This window comes from Ixodes scapularis, unplaced genomic scaffold (assembly GCF_016920785.2).
Source record: "Ixodes scapularis isolate PalLabHiFi unplaced genomic scaffold, ASM1692078v2 PGA_scaffold5__190_contigs__length_132052651, whole genome shotgun sequence".
Classification (NCBI taxonomy): Eukaryota; Metazoa; Arthropoda; class Arachnida; order Ixodida; family Ixodidae; genus Ixodes; species Ixodes scapularis.
In genome coordinates, this window is record NW_024609880.1 from 91,748,897 (window position 1) to 91,765,302 (window position 16,406).

At 48.5% G+C, this 16,406-nt stretch overlaps 1 protein-coding gene across 2 annotated transcripts; it reads left to right on the top strand.

Annotated features, from left to right (window-relative positions):
* The first annotated feature begins 11,654 nt into the window (after window positions 1-11,654).
* Window positions 11,655-15,946, top strand: LOC121837978 (putative nuclease HARBI1). 2 transcript variants are annotated; one of them, XM_042293924.1, is made up of 4 exons: window positions 11,655-12,219; window positions 12,961-13,380; window positions 14,499-14,738; window positions 15,614-15,946. In XM_042293924.1, the coding sequence occupies exons 1-3, from the start codon at window positions 11,834-11,836 to the stop codon at window positions 14,734-14,736; spliced, it is 1,044 nt and encodes a 347-aa protein (XP_042149858.1). In that variant the 5' UTR covers window positions 11,655-11,833; the 3' UTR covers window positions 14,737-14,738; window positions 15,614-15,946. The 2 variants fall into 2 exon arrangements, with proteins under 2 accessions (XP_042149858.1, XP_042149859.1); XM_042293925.1 differs by having other exon boundaries at window positions 15,617-15,946.
* The last annotated feature ends 460 nt before the right edge of the window (window positions 15,947-16,406 follow it).

Here is a 16,406-nt window from a genome sequence, read left to right on the forward strand (position 1 = left end):
ATGCCGTGCAATTCGTTTGTTGAACATATATTGCAATAACTACGAACTCAATAAGACGGCTGCCGCTATGTCTCCAAGAGAAGGACGCCCACGTAGATGAAATTTCAATCTGCTGCAAAGCAGAGCTCCACGTTTTATTTATCTCCTGAACGGTAGGTGCGACAGAACGTTTTTAGCGCTTGCTGCTCGTTCATGTCTGCTCGAAGTGCCCGGTACCTGCGAGCCGCCCGATGCTCCCGCTGGGTCTGTGTCAGGCTGCTTGGTTGAAGAGACAGCCAGAGCTACGTCGTGGAACAAAATCAGGAACCAATCAGAACAATGCCCGCACTCCAAAACTACCCTAGATGTGCACTGTCTCCATCCTAAATGCCAATCGCTGGTGTCCTTTTGACTTGTTTTGTCAACCACTGGTGTCCATCTGACTAATTCCGCATGCTGAAATGTCAAGCGCAGTTCCACTGCACAGACCGTTTTCTAGGTCTAGACATAATTTCAGCTTTGTCATTCGAGCAATTCTCTCGCCGAACGTCGACATACGTACTATACTTCGTTTCACCTTATGTCCGAGCGCGGACGTTGATATGAATCGAAGAGCCAATCAAACAGCGCAAAAATCGCAACGTCATGGCCTGCTCTTTGCGCTTGATAGGACTAGCCGGTGGAGGAGCACGCACAGAGAGGCAGCGAATACCGGCTAGTCCTATTCCCTGCAAAAAGCATGCCATGACGTTGTGCCTCTTTCGCTGTTTGACTGACCCTTCGGCTCGCAACCTCGGCGGGGCTCGGTCATAAGCTGAAACGAAGGATAGGGAGGGTCATTCGATGGCAGCAAATGGCTGCCCCTAGTTCACTGCGGAAAACTGTACACACGGGATTCTTTTTCATAGTGTACGTAATTATAAGAACTGTCAATGCAGCTGTTTTGTGCGGACGCTGGAAAAGATCGATAGACATTCATTCATATTTTAGTAAGGAAATATACACGCTAGCCATATATAGCACACAAAATAAGACAATAGGTTTCATATCTTGTTCCCAGAATGATGGCCCACGTATTGCTGCCTGGGGTGTTATATATCCTCCGTAATCACATAAAAGAGATTGATGCTTCAGATATTAGGATTGACGGAAATCCTAATATCTTATTTGCAAAAATCGCGTATCCAGATATCATATTCTGGCATAAAGCTTACTGCAGGTTTGTGTACATTATACCAATATTTGTAATATTGCTCATGAACTCAAACCTGAGCCACTTGACCTTCGTTCTCTTCTCCGGCGGAACTCATGAAAGTGCCTGTGTTAGAAAGATATAGGACGTTAGTTCCCGATTAATGAGAAAAAACACAGGCAATCAGTGAATTGACTTTATATTAAAACCCGAAAAGGGAGGGGAGGGGGGGGGGGGCAATAATTCACATTCTTTCAAACTAGAACTTATTTGAGACAGTATGTTATTGTACTTTTTCATTTATTTATAGTCCGTTTGTACCCTTGGGACCTTAACTTTTAGCTTTTCTGACTCAAAATGCAACTTTTGTGCTCAAAGTAGTGAAACTGATTCGACATTACGCTAGGATTAACTGGTTTTTACTCGTAATGAAACAAACTAACTTGCGCCCTCTAGGCGACCTCTAGACGCTCCCACACCACTCACCTTTGCTCTTCTGCACGCAAAGGATGCCGTCGTGTCCAACTGACGATCGACGGTCTTATATAACCACTGTCGAAAGAAAGCAACAAGAAAGATACCTTTGTTTACCGTTAAGGTTTTCCCCCTTTGAATTAGTTGTGCAATACTGTTGCAAACCCCGAAGTAGCAACATCCGTCGAAACTTCGCCCTTCAAATTTTTCGTGCATGTTTTACGACGATAATATCGCATACCTTCTCTTGAAGAAGTGCTCTGAGTCTCTTTAGGCGCATGGCGGGAAGTCTGTGTGAAGTCGTATTGCTAAGTCTTGACTTAACATTTTGATCCACGTCTCAAGAATTGTGATTTGAGAACTTGGTTGCCATAGCCTACAATCTACGAAGTGATTCTGCACGTACATACCGGCAAAGCGCACACTGTTGGTTCGTCACAGCGATTTTATAAAATTCTTCAAGCGAGAGAAAAGGCCTTAGAATGAGGTTCGCATTGAAAATAGAAAACGTTTGGGTTTCGTTATTGCATGGACGAGCATGATGGTCATTTCGCGAAGGTCGCAGTAACTAGGCCTTTTCTTTGTACGGTAGATTTTTTTTTAACGAACAAAGTTGCAGTTCTTTTCTGAACATTTCTCGCATGCTTTGACATGATAATGGCTGATAATGACCTCCAGTTTTCTGAAGGCGGAGTCGCCATTCTATCTATAGCAGCGCCTATTTCCTGCACGTTCTTTTTTTTTTTGTTAACACTTCCAGCGCTAGAGAGAGAGACAAAAAAAAGATTGTCTACACGGTGCTAAACACCAAAGTTAATTAAAGCCCTTGTGGCGCATAATGGAAGTTCCTTGAGCCAAAAATGGCGTGACGTCACCTCATATGCTGCGGTTCGTCGCCAGCGGCCACTGCAGACCTGTTGGCTCTAGGACCACCTTGCCAACCTCGCCGTGTCGCCGGCGGCCACGAGAGACCAAGAAGAGCGCGCGTGTTCACATGTAAGATGCGCCATTAACCAAACACACACACACACACACACACACACACACAAATAGCGACGCGTCGCAGAAATCCAAGAGAAGCTAGAGCGGCAGGATTCGAGAAGGATGATACTTGAGTAACTAGGAGTATCCAGTGCTTTAAATTTGATTGTAAGCGAATGACACCTCCCTAAAGTTTTTTGTTTCTTTGTTTTTTTAGACTTTAGAAGTGATCGCTAAATTTGACACAACGAGGTGTGACCCGAGTAATGACACTGTATTGTTGTATGCTATCTCTACGCCTGCTCGAACGTACACACTTAAAATTTTTACACCGTTATTCGTGTAAATGGCTCGTCCTCTGGCTAACGCCTTTATTCGTGTAAGGGTGTTGGCCGCCGGAGGTGAAGAAAATCGTGTAACTGCTAACACCCTAAAAACAATATGGCGGCCAGTTTGCGACGGGCGATACGATTAAAAGGCTTGCGAACCGTACGCGGCTTCATGCCGGAGCAAGAGCTTACGGCTCGCACGCTCGTTTGGTGCCATCTGTAGGCGAAAAAAACTTTCCAAACATCTCTGTCTCAAAGCGCCAACACCGCGAGGAATACGAGTAAGGCCGAAACCGCTGGAGGCTGAACAGCCGATATTGTCGCCGAAGTCTCGCTCGGCCTGCTCAATGCCGGTCGCATTTTCATCGCATCAGAAGCGTTCATAAAGAAGCGATAGCTTTACAAACACTGACAGGCTGGCTTTATTGAACACAACGCCCACTTGCCGTGGAAGACAAGTTGACAACGAATCGCTCGGACACCCTCTGTCGACAGCGGCTAAGAGGTATCGCACTCGCGCTTCGTGTGGCTCTAACTATTGCCCGTGCTCACCTCTGTTACGTGCGTTATCCACTCATGAACGTTTGTGCGTGAACAGCGGCATTCAGCACCTAGAACACGCACTGGGGAAACCGCCTAACCTCCCTGTGTTGCAATCAGGCAGCATAACACGGCCGACACAGCACACAGCTACCAGCGGGAATAAATCGGAGCGATCAACACGATGGACGGACTAATGGTATCCAGCCCTCTAATAGTTATAGAACACCAACCGCCACACTTTTCAAATTGGGCGGCGTTAACCCCCATCTAGCGACAAAAAAAGTAATAAATATTTGAAAAACAAAACAGCAACTTATTTCGGCTGCCCGTCGCACTGCCCATTCATTCACGATAGGAACATACACAACACTGCACATATACACAGTCACACACGCGGACACAAGCACTGAACAATAGCACAACCCACAACAAATAGTACATACATCGTACTTTTTTTTTCTTTATTGCCGAATTGAGACACATAACACTGAGAATACAAGCAGCGACAGACATTAAAACACCAGCCCGGCTTGGGCTAGCAGTGCTAGATTAAAACCTTTTCATGTTTAAAAGAGGTTCCACGCGTGGAATCCACTCGGGCAGGCTCTTCTGTGCCTTATACACCTCGAGCAAAGATGCAATGCTCTCCCGGAAATATTCCTGCGCCTCGCGGGCGTCAACATCTGCGTGGCGCATAGCCATCCGAGACCTCCAAATGCTGTGCAGGCCCAGTAACATCATCGTATCAAACAGCACACCGGCCTCATTTTCGATGGGGTGGTACCTGATCCCGTGCACGTCCAGAGGTAAATCTTTCTTCAGGGTCCGTTGAAGAACGTCCCTGAGAAAGACGCCATCCCAACATTCAAGAAAAACGTGTTCGATGGTCTCTGGTTTTTTACACAGAAAACAGTGGTCACCACACGGGACGAACAGTCCTTTAGATGCCATCCATGTCTTTACAGATAACGTGCCTGTGTGCAAGTAGAAAAAAAAAATGTTTTAACCCCGGACGGAAGCAGCATTCTCTTAACTCGTTTTAAAACGTCTTGGCCTGGGCCTGCACAGTACTGCGCTCGATACAAAGGTATGGGAAAAACAACATCACAGAGATTCTTGTACAACTTTTTGCGGGACACTACGCTTAAATATTCAAACAAAAAACGAGCTGTCAGGAATTGACATGAAACGACGACCTCCTTCATATAACCATGAATGCGCCCTGGCACACATGCCGAAGAAACCACAAACTCGGGCAGAGCGCTACTCAGCCTCACTTGGCATACTGTGCGTAAAAAAGGGTCACCTATATCCCGCAGAAAGATAAAACGGTTCACAATTTGACGCAAAAACAAATGTGTCAAAGCTAGTCCGCCGTTGCGGACGCTCCGAAAAAGGTTCAGACGACTCGTCCGTTCCCACACGGAGCCCCAAATAAAGACAGCAAAAACCCGGTGCAGTTTCTGCATACTCACCCGGGAACAGTGCACGACTTGGAGCACATACCATAGTTTACTAACTAGAAACAGGTTGCAAACAGTCGCCCGAGAAAACATTGAGAATTCCCAACCTCTCCATTTCTCTGTTTTCTCCCTGAGCTCTTGCGCCTGTCCGCGCCAGTAGGGCTCGCTATCACTGTAGCTCTCGAGGGGTACTCCCGAATAATTTACTGGAGTGGTTTGCCACCTCATGTTTTCAAATACACTTGGAGTCGAACACCAGTTCCCATGCCAAAAACCCAGACATTTGTCCCAATTGACGGCACTTCCACTAACGGCACAAAAATGTTTTACAGTCTTCACCACTTCAACAACGCTTTCTTGATTTGTGCAGAAAGTAGCAATATCGTCCGCGTAGGCTAGGATACGCACCTCAGAAGAAAAAAGCTTAAACCCATTAATACTGTTATTTCTAATAATGCTCAGGCAAAAAGACTCAATATAGATGCAAAAAAGGAGGGGGGAAAGGGGGCATCTTTGGCGGACAGAACGGCGCACTTTGATGGGATTTCCTAACGCTTTGTTAACTATTTGCCTTGTCGTACAACCACTATACGCCATTCGCACTCCTTCGCTTACAACGGAGCCGACGTTAACATGGTCTAGGACTGATAAGAGGACGTCATGCGGCACCCGATCGAAAGCTTTTTCTAGATCTGCAGCATTGCTACACCAGCGTGCATGACGTCGCAACACTCCAGGACACTCCGCGCTTTATGAATGTTAGTGAAAATAGTTCTACCCTTTATGCCACATGTTTGGTGGGGTCCTACAAGCTCTGTTATTACAGATTGTAATCTCCTGGCCAATATTTTCATGAATATTTTATAGTCCACATTAGTTAAGCTTATGGGGCGATAAGACGTGACCTGTCGAAGCTTGATTATGTCCTATGTCTTGGGTATCAGAACGGTGTGCGACGATAAAAAGGACGGCGGGAGGACGTTAAGCTCAAAGGCTTCGTTGAAAACGTTTGTTAATACGAAAGAAATATCATGCTTAAACGCCTTAAAGAAGGCGGCAGTTAACCCGTCAGGGCCCGGGGACTTTCCAGGGTTGAGGGCGTCAATCGCTAATTTTACTTCCTCTACTGTAATAGGGGCTTCCAAACCTTTTTTCGTTTCGTCGTCTATTCGGGGCATGAAAGACAAAAAGTCGCTTTTAAACCGCCCTACATGAACTGGGGAATAAGCAAACAACGTGCTATAGTAATCGTAGAATGCTTGTTCTATGTCTTTCTTTTCACTCGTGACCACCCCTCCGCAGTCTATTTCGGCAACCTCATTGCGACGCGCGTTTCTTTTCTCCAGGCCGAGTGCACGCTTGGTGGGCGTTTCCCCCGTTGTTATCTTGACGGCCCTCGCTCTCACCAGGGCTCCGCGATAACGCTCTCTGTCGATAAGCTCTAGTCGCGCCTTCAAAGAACAAATGTCTTCTTTGAATACTCCCGGAGTTTTGCACTCTTCTTTTATCAGTGTCTTTAGTTATTACGCAGCATCGTCTCGTTTTTCCTTTCTTCATGCCTTATTACGCTCGCTCTTTCTAGTGCCTTATTTTAATTTCCTGCTTAAAGCGCTCCCAGTTCGCACCATACTCGGACATCCTCCCATTATCAATTTTTTCTATAGCAGCCTCAGCTTGGGCTTTGAAATCATCGTCATCTAGAAGTGTCGAATTAAGCTTCCACTGCTCCCAGCAAAAAGAATTTCTACGTTCTTCTTTACTTCGAACGCAAAAAGAGACCAAGCAGTGATGGCTAAAAGATACCGGGAGCACGCGATAATCATAACATAACGGCACCAGTTCCATCGAGACGTACGCTCTGTCTAATCGGGCGCGACTAGTCCCCTGAAAGTGGGTGAATTGGCCACCCCGCCCACTTCTAAGACATTCCCCTATATCTTCAAGACCAAACTCATTAATTATATTAATCAAACTAGCGGTGCTCACATCACGGTGCGGAGTAGAACTTGTTTTGTCGCTAGCAGAGCAAACAGTTGAAGTCGCCAAGAAAACAAAGAAGGCGCTCGCAATTACAAAACTGTTTGATGAAATCAAAAAACACCTGCCTTTCCTGAGCTCTCGTTGGCGCATACACACAGATTACGCGCCATTCGGAAGACGACAATAAAGAATCGCAAATTATAAAACGCCCCGACGCGCACGTCGTCACTGCCTGAATGGTAGCTCCCAAACACTTGCGTACAAGCAGGATACACCCTGCCGACGTCCCTACCGCATGGCTGACGCAGACGTCGTACCTCGCTGTAAAAGGCCGCACCATCAGTTCCGTCTGCTCCTCGCTCTCGACCTTCGTCTCCTGCACTGCGACAATATCCAAATCTCGCTCCGTCACGAGGCGGTATAGCTGGATCTGTCTCCGCCTTGCTGAGAGCCCTCGCACATTGAGAGTCGCAAGTCGCAGTGTTCTCTCTGTTGGTGAGGAGAGGCTGATCGAACGGCGCTTATCCTGAACAGCGTCGCGTCGGGCAGGGCACTACTGTGCGACGTACAGTCACAGGGCCTGCTTGTCACCGCGTGTAAACGACGATGCCCGTAGCTTGGCAGGGACACGTACACCCCTCCCGCTGCCGGCCTTCCATTGCTTCTCCAGCTGGCTAAGCCTTCGCTCTTGCAATGCTTCGAGGGCTTCGTCGTGACGGCGCTTTAGCGCTGTCCCGTCGACGTCCATTCCCGGGGTGTCGGCGTCCTCGGCGTGAGCAGGAACGACGTTCACCACCTTGCGTTATTCACCGGTTTTGGGGGACCACCGGCCCCGTCCCTTTCCGTGGTGGCCATCACGGCTGCTTCCTTGGTACCTTCGGGCTTGGCTTGGGTAGCCGCCGACGCCGCTGCCTGTTCCGGTTCTTCCTCGTCCATGAGCAGCTCGGCGCTGTCCGCCGCTCCTTCGGTGCCCGAAGGCGCGGCAGTCGGTGCACCTGGGGACCCGGCAGTCGCGCCGGATGTGCCCCGGGGTGCGGCACCTGAGACAGATCGGGGGTCTACCAGGAACCACCACCAGCACCGTGCCTCCGCCCAGACGCAGTTGGTGCTGGATGCGGTCGAGTGTAACGCCGTCGCGCAGCACCATGCGGACCAGCCGGGTTGTTGACTCTGCGTTCTCGAAGTCCGGCACCCTCCACTTCTCACTCGTCACCTCCTTGACGTCCCCGTACTCCGCGAAGGCTCTTCGCATGGTGTCGCCGGTGACGTCGAACGACACCCAGTGCAGCTTCAGGCGAAGCTCATGCCTTGCGGGGTCGACGACGAGGCACGTCTTGCCCTTAATGAGGAGCTGCCCAGCCTCGAGAAGCTTCTTCTTCGCCTCGTCCGTCCGCAGGTTAAGCAACCAGACATGCGACATCTGGTAGGTGCCTACCTCCCGGATTACTCCGATGTCTGGTAGGTGCCTACCTTCCGGATTACTCCGATGTCCTTCAACGGCTGCCGAAAATCCTCAATCCTGTAGGGACGTCCAGCGATGTCGCAGTGCAGTACTACCGCACGCTTCATCGCCTCACCGGACGGCAGCTGGGGCAACACAACCCTATAATCCGAGCGATCAGAAAACGACGAGTCACCACGGCCAGAAGCGGCCGTTATCGCAGCTCCACGGGAGCTAGCCATTCTTGCGTCCGCACTCGACGAGCACCGGAGGCAGAAACACATACATCCTACTTATTCAAACCGTGAAGTGCCCCGAGCGGTATATATGCCCTCCTATTTCGCGCATCGGTTAGCCCGGTGACCACGCTGGTCTTAATCAAGATATAAAAAGATTACGCCAATTTTATTTTTCAATACTATTTTTTCTGCATTTGTCTTAGGTAGGTATACATATCCCTTAATAACTTCTTACAGCATAATGTATTATAATGATACGCGCTTAACTTCTAGTAACTCAACGTGAGTGATGAGAGAAAAAAAATCGCTTGAATTCTGTCTGGCAGCTACACTCGCGGCTTGCTAGCTATGGCGACGCTGTCGGTACGTGCGCCGGCAGCCGTCCAGCTGGTTCGGCTGAGGCCGAGTGCGCGAGTCCGCGATGAACGCCGCGAACGCAATCGAGGAACTCATCGAGAAAACAAAGTGTCGACTACTGACGCTGTACGTAATCGAGTTTCCGCCCGTTCGCTCCCGAATTTTCTATAGTCTTTTTCCGCCCGCTCGAAAGGGAACCGCCTACCAATCCGACTACCGCCGTGGCTTCAGTGGCTTCATCTTCGGAGGGAACTGTCAACTTAGTCACGAAACGCGCGTGCGTCAAGCAGCGCTACGTGGCGGGGTCCACGCACAAAGTCGGTAAGTAAACAAGACACTCAATCCCGTTTCACTCTTTTTCTTTTTTATTTCTTTTAATTTACGGGGGCGCGCAGTGTTTCTGGGTGGCTCAAGGCATGAGAAAGCAACCGGAAAAATCGGCGCCTGATCGACCAGGGGTGAAAATTTCAAGGCGTATCGTATGCAAACGACAGCGTTTGCCGGCGAAAGACTCGGTCGTCCGTGGCGAACGCATGTTTAGTATTTTGAAGGATGTTCTAGCTGCAAAAGAAAGGCGCGCCTTAAAATTTCAAGGTAAAATACACTGCTGAGGAAACGACGCCCCTTTGCGTGCGGGCGCCGATTTTTCTGGCATAGTTTAGCGCGCTGTGAAATGCAGTGTGCACTTAGGGGGAGTTCTGGCATGATATAATGTTGCTCATTGGAAATAAAAAAAAGGAAAAAAAGGAAATGCTGGCATCATATTTTTACACACTCTTCGTTATTTTTGAAATCTTAAGTACCCTTTTTACGGCAGGTATTGGACGCCAGCACATTTTACAGAGGAACGAAGAGTGGAATCCGACCAATTCCCTTCCTCATTAACATCAAATGACTGCTGTGAAAGCAAAGACGTGAGGGTGAAACAGTCCCTGCAGTAGTAAGTGCCAGAAACAAGAAAAGTAACCTAAAGGGGAAAATATACTCCCTTGAAAAGGATCCAAAAGAAATAGAGGTCATCAGGTATATAGAGACACCGCCGAGCGTCACAGACCTGGACACTCCATTCCAGTTTTTTAAATGCCCATGCCCTGATGAGATGTTTACAGCGATATTTGAGGGGACCGTCCTTTATTCAACTCAATGACAACCTGAACACCCTTTTCGGGCTCTGGTCACACCTCCACGCAGGATGTCCTGCTCCAGATCAAGGTGGATGCCCTTGACAGAATCTCCTGTACGACGACGCGGGCGGTCCTGGCCCTGGATATAAAGGGCGCCATCGACCATGTCAGTCACATGCTCGTGCTTGAGAACCTGGCCTCGACTGGGTGCGGGCCCCGGATATATGATTATGTGCGGGACTTCCTGAGCAACTGAATGGCCACCATCGGAGTCGAGTCCATCCGCACAAGCACCATCCCGATCCTGAGCAAGGGCACCCGGCAAGGCTCGGTGCTGTCACCCACCTTGTTACCTGGCGATGTGCAAGCCGCCTCCTCTACTGGAACGGATTCGCCGGATGAAGCATACACTCTATGCCACTCTATGCGGACGACCTGACGATTTGGACTATGTCGGGATCGGACAGCGGGACGCAAGGCTTCCTCGAAGAAGTCATCGGGACGGTGCAGAACTACCTCGAGGCCGGCAACCTCCAGCGCACCCCCGATAAGTCTCAGCTGTTGCTCGTCCGCGCGGGCAAGCTAATTCCCAAAGAACAAGAAGGCGGACATCCGCCTCACGTTAAAGGATGGTACCCCCGTGCCGGTGGTGAAGCAGGTTCGGATCCTGGGACCTTCACCTCCAGCGGGACGGCGGAGCCTAGTACACAATCGACCGACTCGTCGAGACAACCACGCAAGTCATGCGCATGGTGAAAAGGATAACGAGTCACAGACACGGGCTCAAGGAGTCGGACCTGATCCGGCTGACCCAAGCACTCGTCGTGAGCCGCATCACCTGTGCAAATCCGTATCTCAACCTGCTGTCGAGAGGTAAGGGCACGATGGACGTGATTATTCGCAAGGCGTACTAGCTGGCACTGGGGGTGCCGCCGTACGCGTCGAACGCCAAGCTCCGGCGGCTGGGTGTAAACAACATTTTCCAGGAACTCATCAACATGCACCTAGCCAGTCAGTGGGTGCACCTGGCCCTCACAGTGAGTGGGCGGCACGTCCCGAGCTCGGTCGGCATCCCCATCCCCGCATCGCAATGTGAGGCTATCGAGCTGCTGCTGGCCCTTTGGGACAAGATCCAGGTAGCACCAATCCCGTGGAAGCTGAACCTATCCCTGCATCCAGGGCCCGTTTGCTCGAAGCTGGTTAACTCTAACCGCGGTTAAAAGTTAACCGCGTTTCCCTACCTAGGTACATCCGAGTACCTAGCCGCGTTCGACAAAAACTCAATGCACAATTTCTCCGTGTTTTATTATTATGCGGTAGCTCCCGCCACCTTCCGGTCAAAGCAAACAATAGCCTTTTAAGAAACTTTTTTGCTAGTTTTGTCTTTATTAAGAAAAATAAAAACAACATCGTATCACAATGTTTATTTTTATGCATGAAAATATATATGTACTTTAAAAAAATAATAAATATCTTGATGCATCTATTGTGCCGCCAAACACAGCATAAGTTTGCAGCGTTGATTTCGGATCTGGCAACGGTCTTTATAGATTCGTTGTTTTGTTCTCCGTATTTTGCGACGCACGTTTCCCGCGCTTTAGTTATCACCTGATTTTCACTGTTTGTCTTCTCCTGCCGTTTGCCCAACCGACCCTCCGACTCGCCCGCCGACTGACTACCGGACTGACTGACAACTGATTTGCGGACTGATTGGTGAAGATAAGGGACGCAATGTCGACTGTGACGCGACGCCGACAACGAAGAGAGCGCGTGTTCGCCCAGTACGCTGTTGTGATGATGGGACGGCAGCGTGTGTTCCGTGACCGCTTGAACCCTTTGGAGGAGTTCGATGAGGACGAACTGCAGGAGCGCTTTCGATTCGGTCGCGCGGGCATTGTGTTCCTCGCCGACACACTGCGCCCGGTCTTGGAGCGGCCGACGCGTCGCAGCCGCGCCCTCTCTGCAGAGCAGCAGGTCATTGTCGCCTTACAGTTCTACGCCACGGGGAACTTCCTCATCACCGCAGGGGACTACATCCGTGTGCACGTCTCCACTGCTTCGCGGACTGTGAGGCGGGTGACTCGGGCCTTGGCACGTCGTGCCCGAGACTTTATAGGGTAAGTGGTCTGGAGCATCTCTGGTGCGTCCCGATATTAGGCGCATGTGCAGGCCAGTTTTCCGAGAAAAAAAGCCTGGGCCTAGATTGCTCGATGAGCAATCACCATTATTTCAGAAACCCTTTGTATAGAAATTTCGGTGCGTGAATTGTGTTCGCTGAAACCGCCGAATTCGTTGAAGGTGGTCTTCTCAGCACACCTATTCTGCAATTTATTTACGGCGCACCACCTGCTCAATGACCCTTCCGTTTTTGTTTCCTAAGCTGTAGGCTTGCTAGCCTGAATATCTGCCAGCGCATCGATCCCCACGTATACTGGTACCTCCCTAAAGGAACATTAAAAGTGTTGCTTCAGCACTCGATATTTGTTCTTTGGTAATGAGCGTGACATGCAGACCAGTGAACTGGGCAGTAAAATTACACGAACCAACTGGAGTGTACAAAATGACTCCCTTAGTACCTATTATTGGTGCAGGTGCAAATTCAACTAAACTACAAATAAAGTAGGAGTGCAGACATTTACAAACAGCCTGGTTTCTGCACTCCCAACTATGCACTTGTTGCTACTGAGTTAGTCTTGCGGCTACTGAGTACTGTCATTGTGCAGACGAGGCTTTTATTGCTCACTATTGATGACGATGAATGATAGCTGTGTTATTTTGAAGCATGTGATCATAACAACAAAACCGTCACTGTTAATGTCATAGTGCTACAGACTGACTCAAATCCATCTACAATGCAGGTGGCCAGGTGAAGCTGAGGGTCATGCCTTACAACAGGCCTTCTTTGAGATCGGTGGGTTTCCTTCGGTCGTGGGTGCTGTTGATGGCACTCACATTCGGATACAGGCACCACAAGTGCATGAGGAGGTGTACGTTAACCGCCATCTGTACCATTCAATAAATGTACAGTTAGTGGTTGACGTCTTTTACCGTATCCGCAATGTGGTTGCAAAATGGCCTGGAAGCACCCACGACTCTAGGATATTCACCGAGGGCTCGTTGTCAGGCAAGCTGGCCGATGGCGTTTACGAGGGCCTACTGCTTCGAGACAGCGGCTACACCTGCAAGCCATGGCTGATGACGCCCTTCCAGTCTCCGTCATCAGCAGCGGAGGTCGCCTACAATGCGTCACATAGCACAACGAGGAGCATCGTGGAACGGTAAAGCCAGGCTATGCGTCCTGGTTCGACGGTTCAGTGTTTCGGTACCTTGAGGCACCTAACCTTTTTTATATGGTTGTGCCTCAGCTTTACATATGTTGCCATTTTTATGTTCTTGCATAGTAGGCTACGGCTGCTCAGAAGCAAGAAGAGGAAGGCGTATCTCTACCACACCTTATTTATACTACGGGCTATAACCTACTGCCATAGCCTGAAATGTTTATTCTAAGGTTAGCCAGAATTGTGGGAATGAAGAACATCAATTCACAAAATTCAACCATTAGCCAGTTAACTCTATATGTCACCATAATTGTTATATTTCATTTGCTCTTTTCTGTTTAAACTCCAAAATAGAAGTTAGAACTTCTCTGAAACATATCCTTCCTGTATGACTGGGTTTATTAACCTACAGGTTTTTACTAGCTGTTTATACTTTTCAAACAATAGCAGTTAATTTTTTTGTTACTCTATATTGCCTAAATGTAAAGCAATTCTTAGAAAAAAAAACAGCTTGCAATGTGAAAAAAAAAACACTGGCTTAGGCAGGTTTTGTTTTTAGACAGTTTGTGTACAGACTTATTCAAGCATATGTTATTAAATACTGCTTATCTCAAACTGCATTTTCCTTGCAAGTTTTTGCGAAGAACATTTTCATTATATCTGTGATTGGATTGCTGCGCCATTTGCACCAAAGTGATTACCCTGCTACGTCCTGCCACATTTAACAAAAATGTGAGGAACTTGCACCAACGCAGCGCCAAAACTTAATTTCATTTTAATAATACTGAAAATATTATAGCTCGGGCTTCGCTGCCCAGCCGGACCGTCACGATATGCTTACGCAGGTTTTCAGGTTTTCAAAACTTTTGATTATCGTCTCGTATACCATACTATTCAATCACATTTCGTATGAATGACAGGCAATATCTGGAAGTTTCGCAATAATTTTTATGTTAGTCGTCTGTTCATTCTGGAGGGTTAGCTATAGTCCGTTGCAACCTAAGAACGAAGGGCGAGGGTAACGAGGAAGAACGAAGGGCGCATGCCGACCTCATTAGATGTTCTTATAAACCACTTCAAAAGGATAACAGATCTTGCTCTATTTATACACTGTGCAGGACAATAGGCCAGCTCAAGCGGAGATTTCATTGCCTCCATGCTGAGTTGAGGATGCAGCCAGAGAGATGCTGCGACATCACTGTTGCCTGCTGTGTTCTGCACAACCTGGTCAAGACACACCCCTGCAGCATGCCAAGGACTGTCCTCCCCGAAGAGGTTCCCGTTGAGCCCGTGGCAGCGGGCCGTGATGAAAGCAACGAGGCTCGGGATGCCATCGTCAGCCAGTTCTTCGGTTGAGCGTAAGTATACCAATATATTGCACATGCTGCTTTGCATGGTCTTGAGTACCAGTGCATTGTGCTTGTTTTTAATTGATCAAACATTGGAATACCAAATGTTGCTTCTGCGTTAGGTTGGAAGAGAGTGGAATTTTCACCCACGCCGTCCCCACATATTACGCTTGACTACTGCTGCCGATTATCCCGGCGCAGCGGGAACACAAATACCGTAGGCTATGGTTCAGGGAGATACGAAGATAAATTAGGCAAATGATAAAATTAGCCAGACGATCTTCCGATCAGTACATGCAAGGCAGGCTTTTAGTCTTAGCGGCAACTGAGGCGCGTACGAGGCTGATGGCGGTACGGACAGAGCACACGGAGATGGATCAGCAGTCAAGATTCCTTGAGCGTCGCAACTATTCGTGCTGTGACAAGGAACTAGAGCAAAAACCCTGCAAGCAGGCGGAGCCGCCGTTAGTTCTCGATAAGCAGATGAAAAACTTGTCTTCGCATGACACGTTTTGGCGCACAGATATGTTTGACGGAGCAAATATACCACATGGTTTCAAACAGGCTCGTGATTGGACCCGGCGGCGTGTAACATTGGGCTTTAGTCCATCGTAGGACGAGACGGAGTATAGGAGGCTTTGTCATATATATATACATTCAAAATGAAAATTAAAAACAGCGTAATATGTCAACGTTTACTCTTCTCCTAATTGTTTTTTTAACAATTTGATTTCCAATTCTGCACGCTGTGTTTCCAGTCGAATTAAACTTTTTTGGTCCTCTAGTAATTTTTTTGACTGCTGGTAGAACTCCTCGGCAGCAGTTGCTGCTGCAATTGTTGCCGTGGCAGCTTGCTTAACCATTTCTGTGCTCTCCTTCTCCAGCAGGAGATTAGCTCCCTCGAGCTGCTGCTGCCTTTCCGTCTCCTGCAAGAAGCGCTGTGAAGCCTCCCGGCACCAACGTCGGCTGTATGGCACATTTGTTGGAGCCCGCTGCACCGCCTCCAGCGGCCGACTCTCGTGCAGCACTGCCGCACTTGCTCCGCTCCTAGAGGGACCAGGCTGTGGATCTATTCCCCTGGAGCTGTCACTGCGACAAGTGCATGTGTAAAAAGTGGTCAGGTTTTGTTCTTGTCAGCATGGGCAAAGAGAACACACTGTGCAAAGTTTGTAACCCTGATAAAGACACCGATGCTGCGCCAAAATTCATTCATACGGGTTGGTGTAGAGGACAAAGTTTGTGAGCTAAGTTGGTTTATACACTGACGCACAGGCTTGAGGTCGGAGCGCAGTGTTGTTACTTCTTGCACAATTGCCCAGTACATGGTGTGGGAAAATGTGCATTTGGTTGTGAAGAGCATTTGCAAGCATGTGTGCGTACACTTTCACTGCTAAAGGTTAGAATGCAGCTGTGTAGCTATGCGATTAACAGTTCATAAATTTAGTGGTCACATGTCCAGTCAATCCACGTTGCACTGCACATTTATAGGACAACTTCAAACATTACAGCACATAGCTTCACTGGCATTGATTTTACTCACACAGGTTACCATCATGGGGGTAGTTAACTTCCCGACGAGAATGAAGTTAATGTTTGAGCCAATTTTCCTAAGTTGGTAAAACAAGCAACAGGATGGTTGTACTGTGTGTGATCTCTTAATTGGCATATTGAAAGCGT

What these genes read in the sequence shown, in the direction of transcription:
- LOC121837978 (XM_042293924.1), top strand. Translation starts at nt 11,834, where the DNA reads ATGTCGACTGTGACGCGACGCCGACAACGAAGAGAGCGCGTGTTCGCC. An exon ending in CGTGCCCGAGACTTTATAGG is followed by an intron (nt 12,220 to 12,960) that starts GTAAGTGGTCTG and finishes TCTACAATGCAG; the next exon opens with GTGGCCAGGTGAAGCTGAGG. An exon ending in ACGAGGAGCATCGTGGAACG is followed by an intron (nt 13,381 to 14,498) that starts GTAAAGCCAGGC and finishes TACACTGTGCAG; the next exon opens with GACAATAGGCCAGCTCAAGC.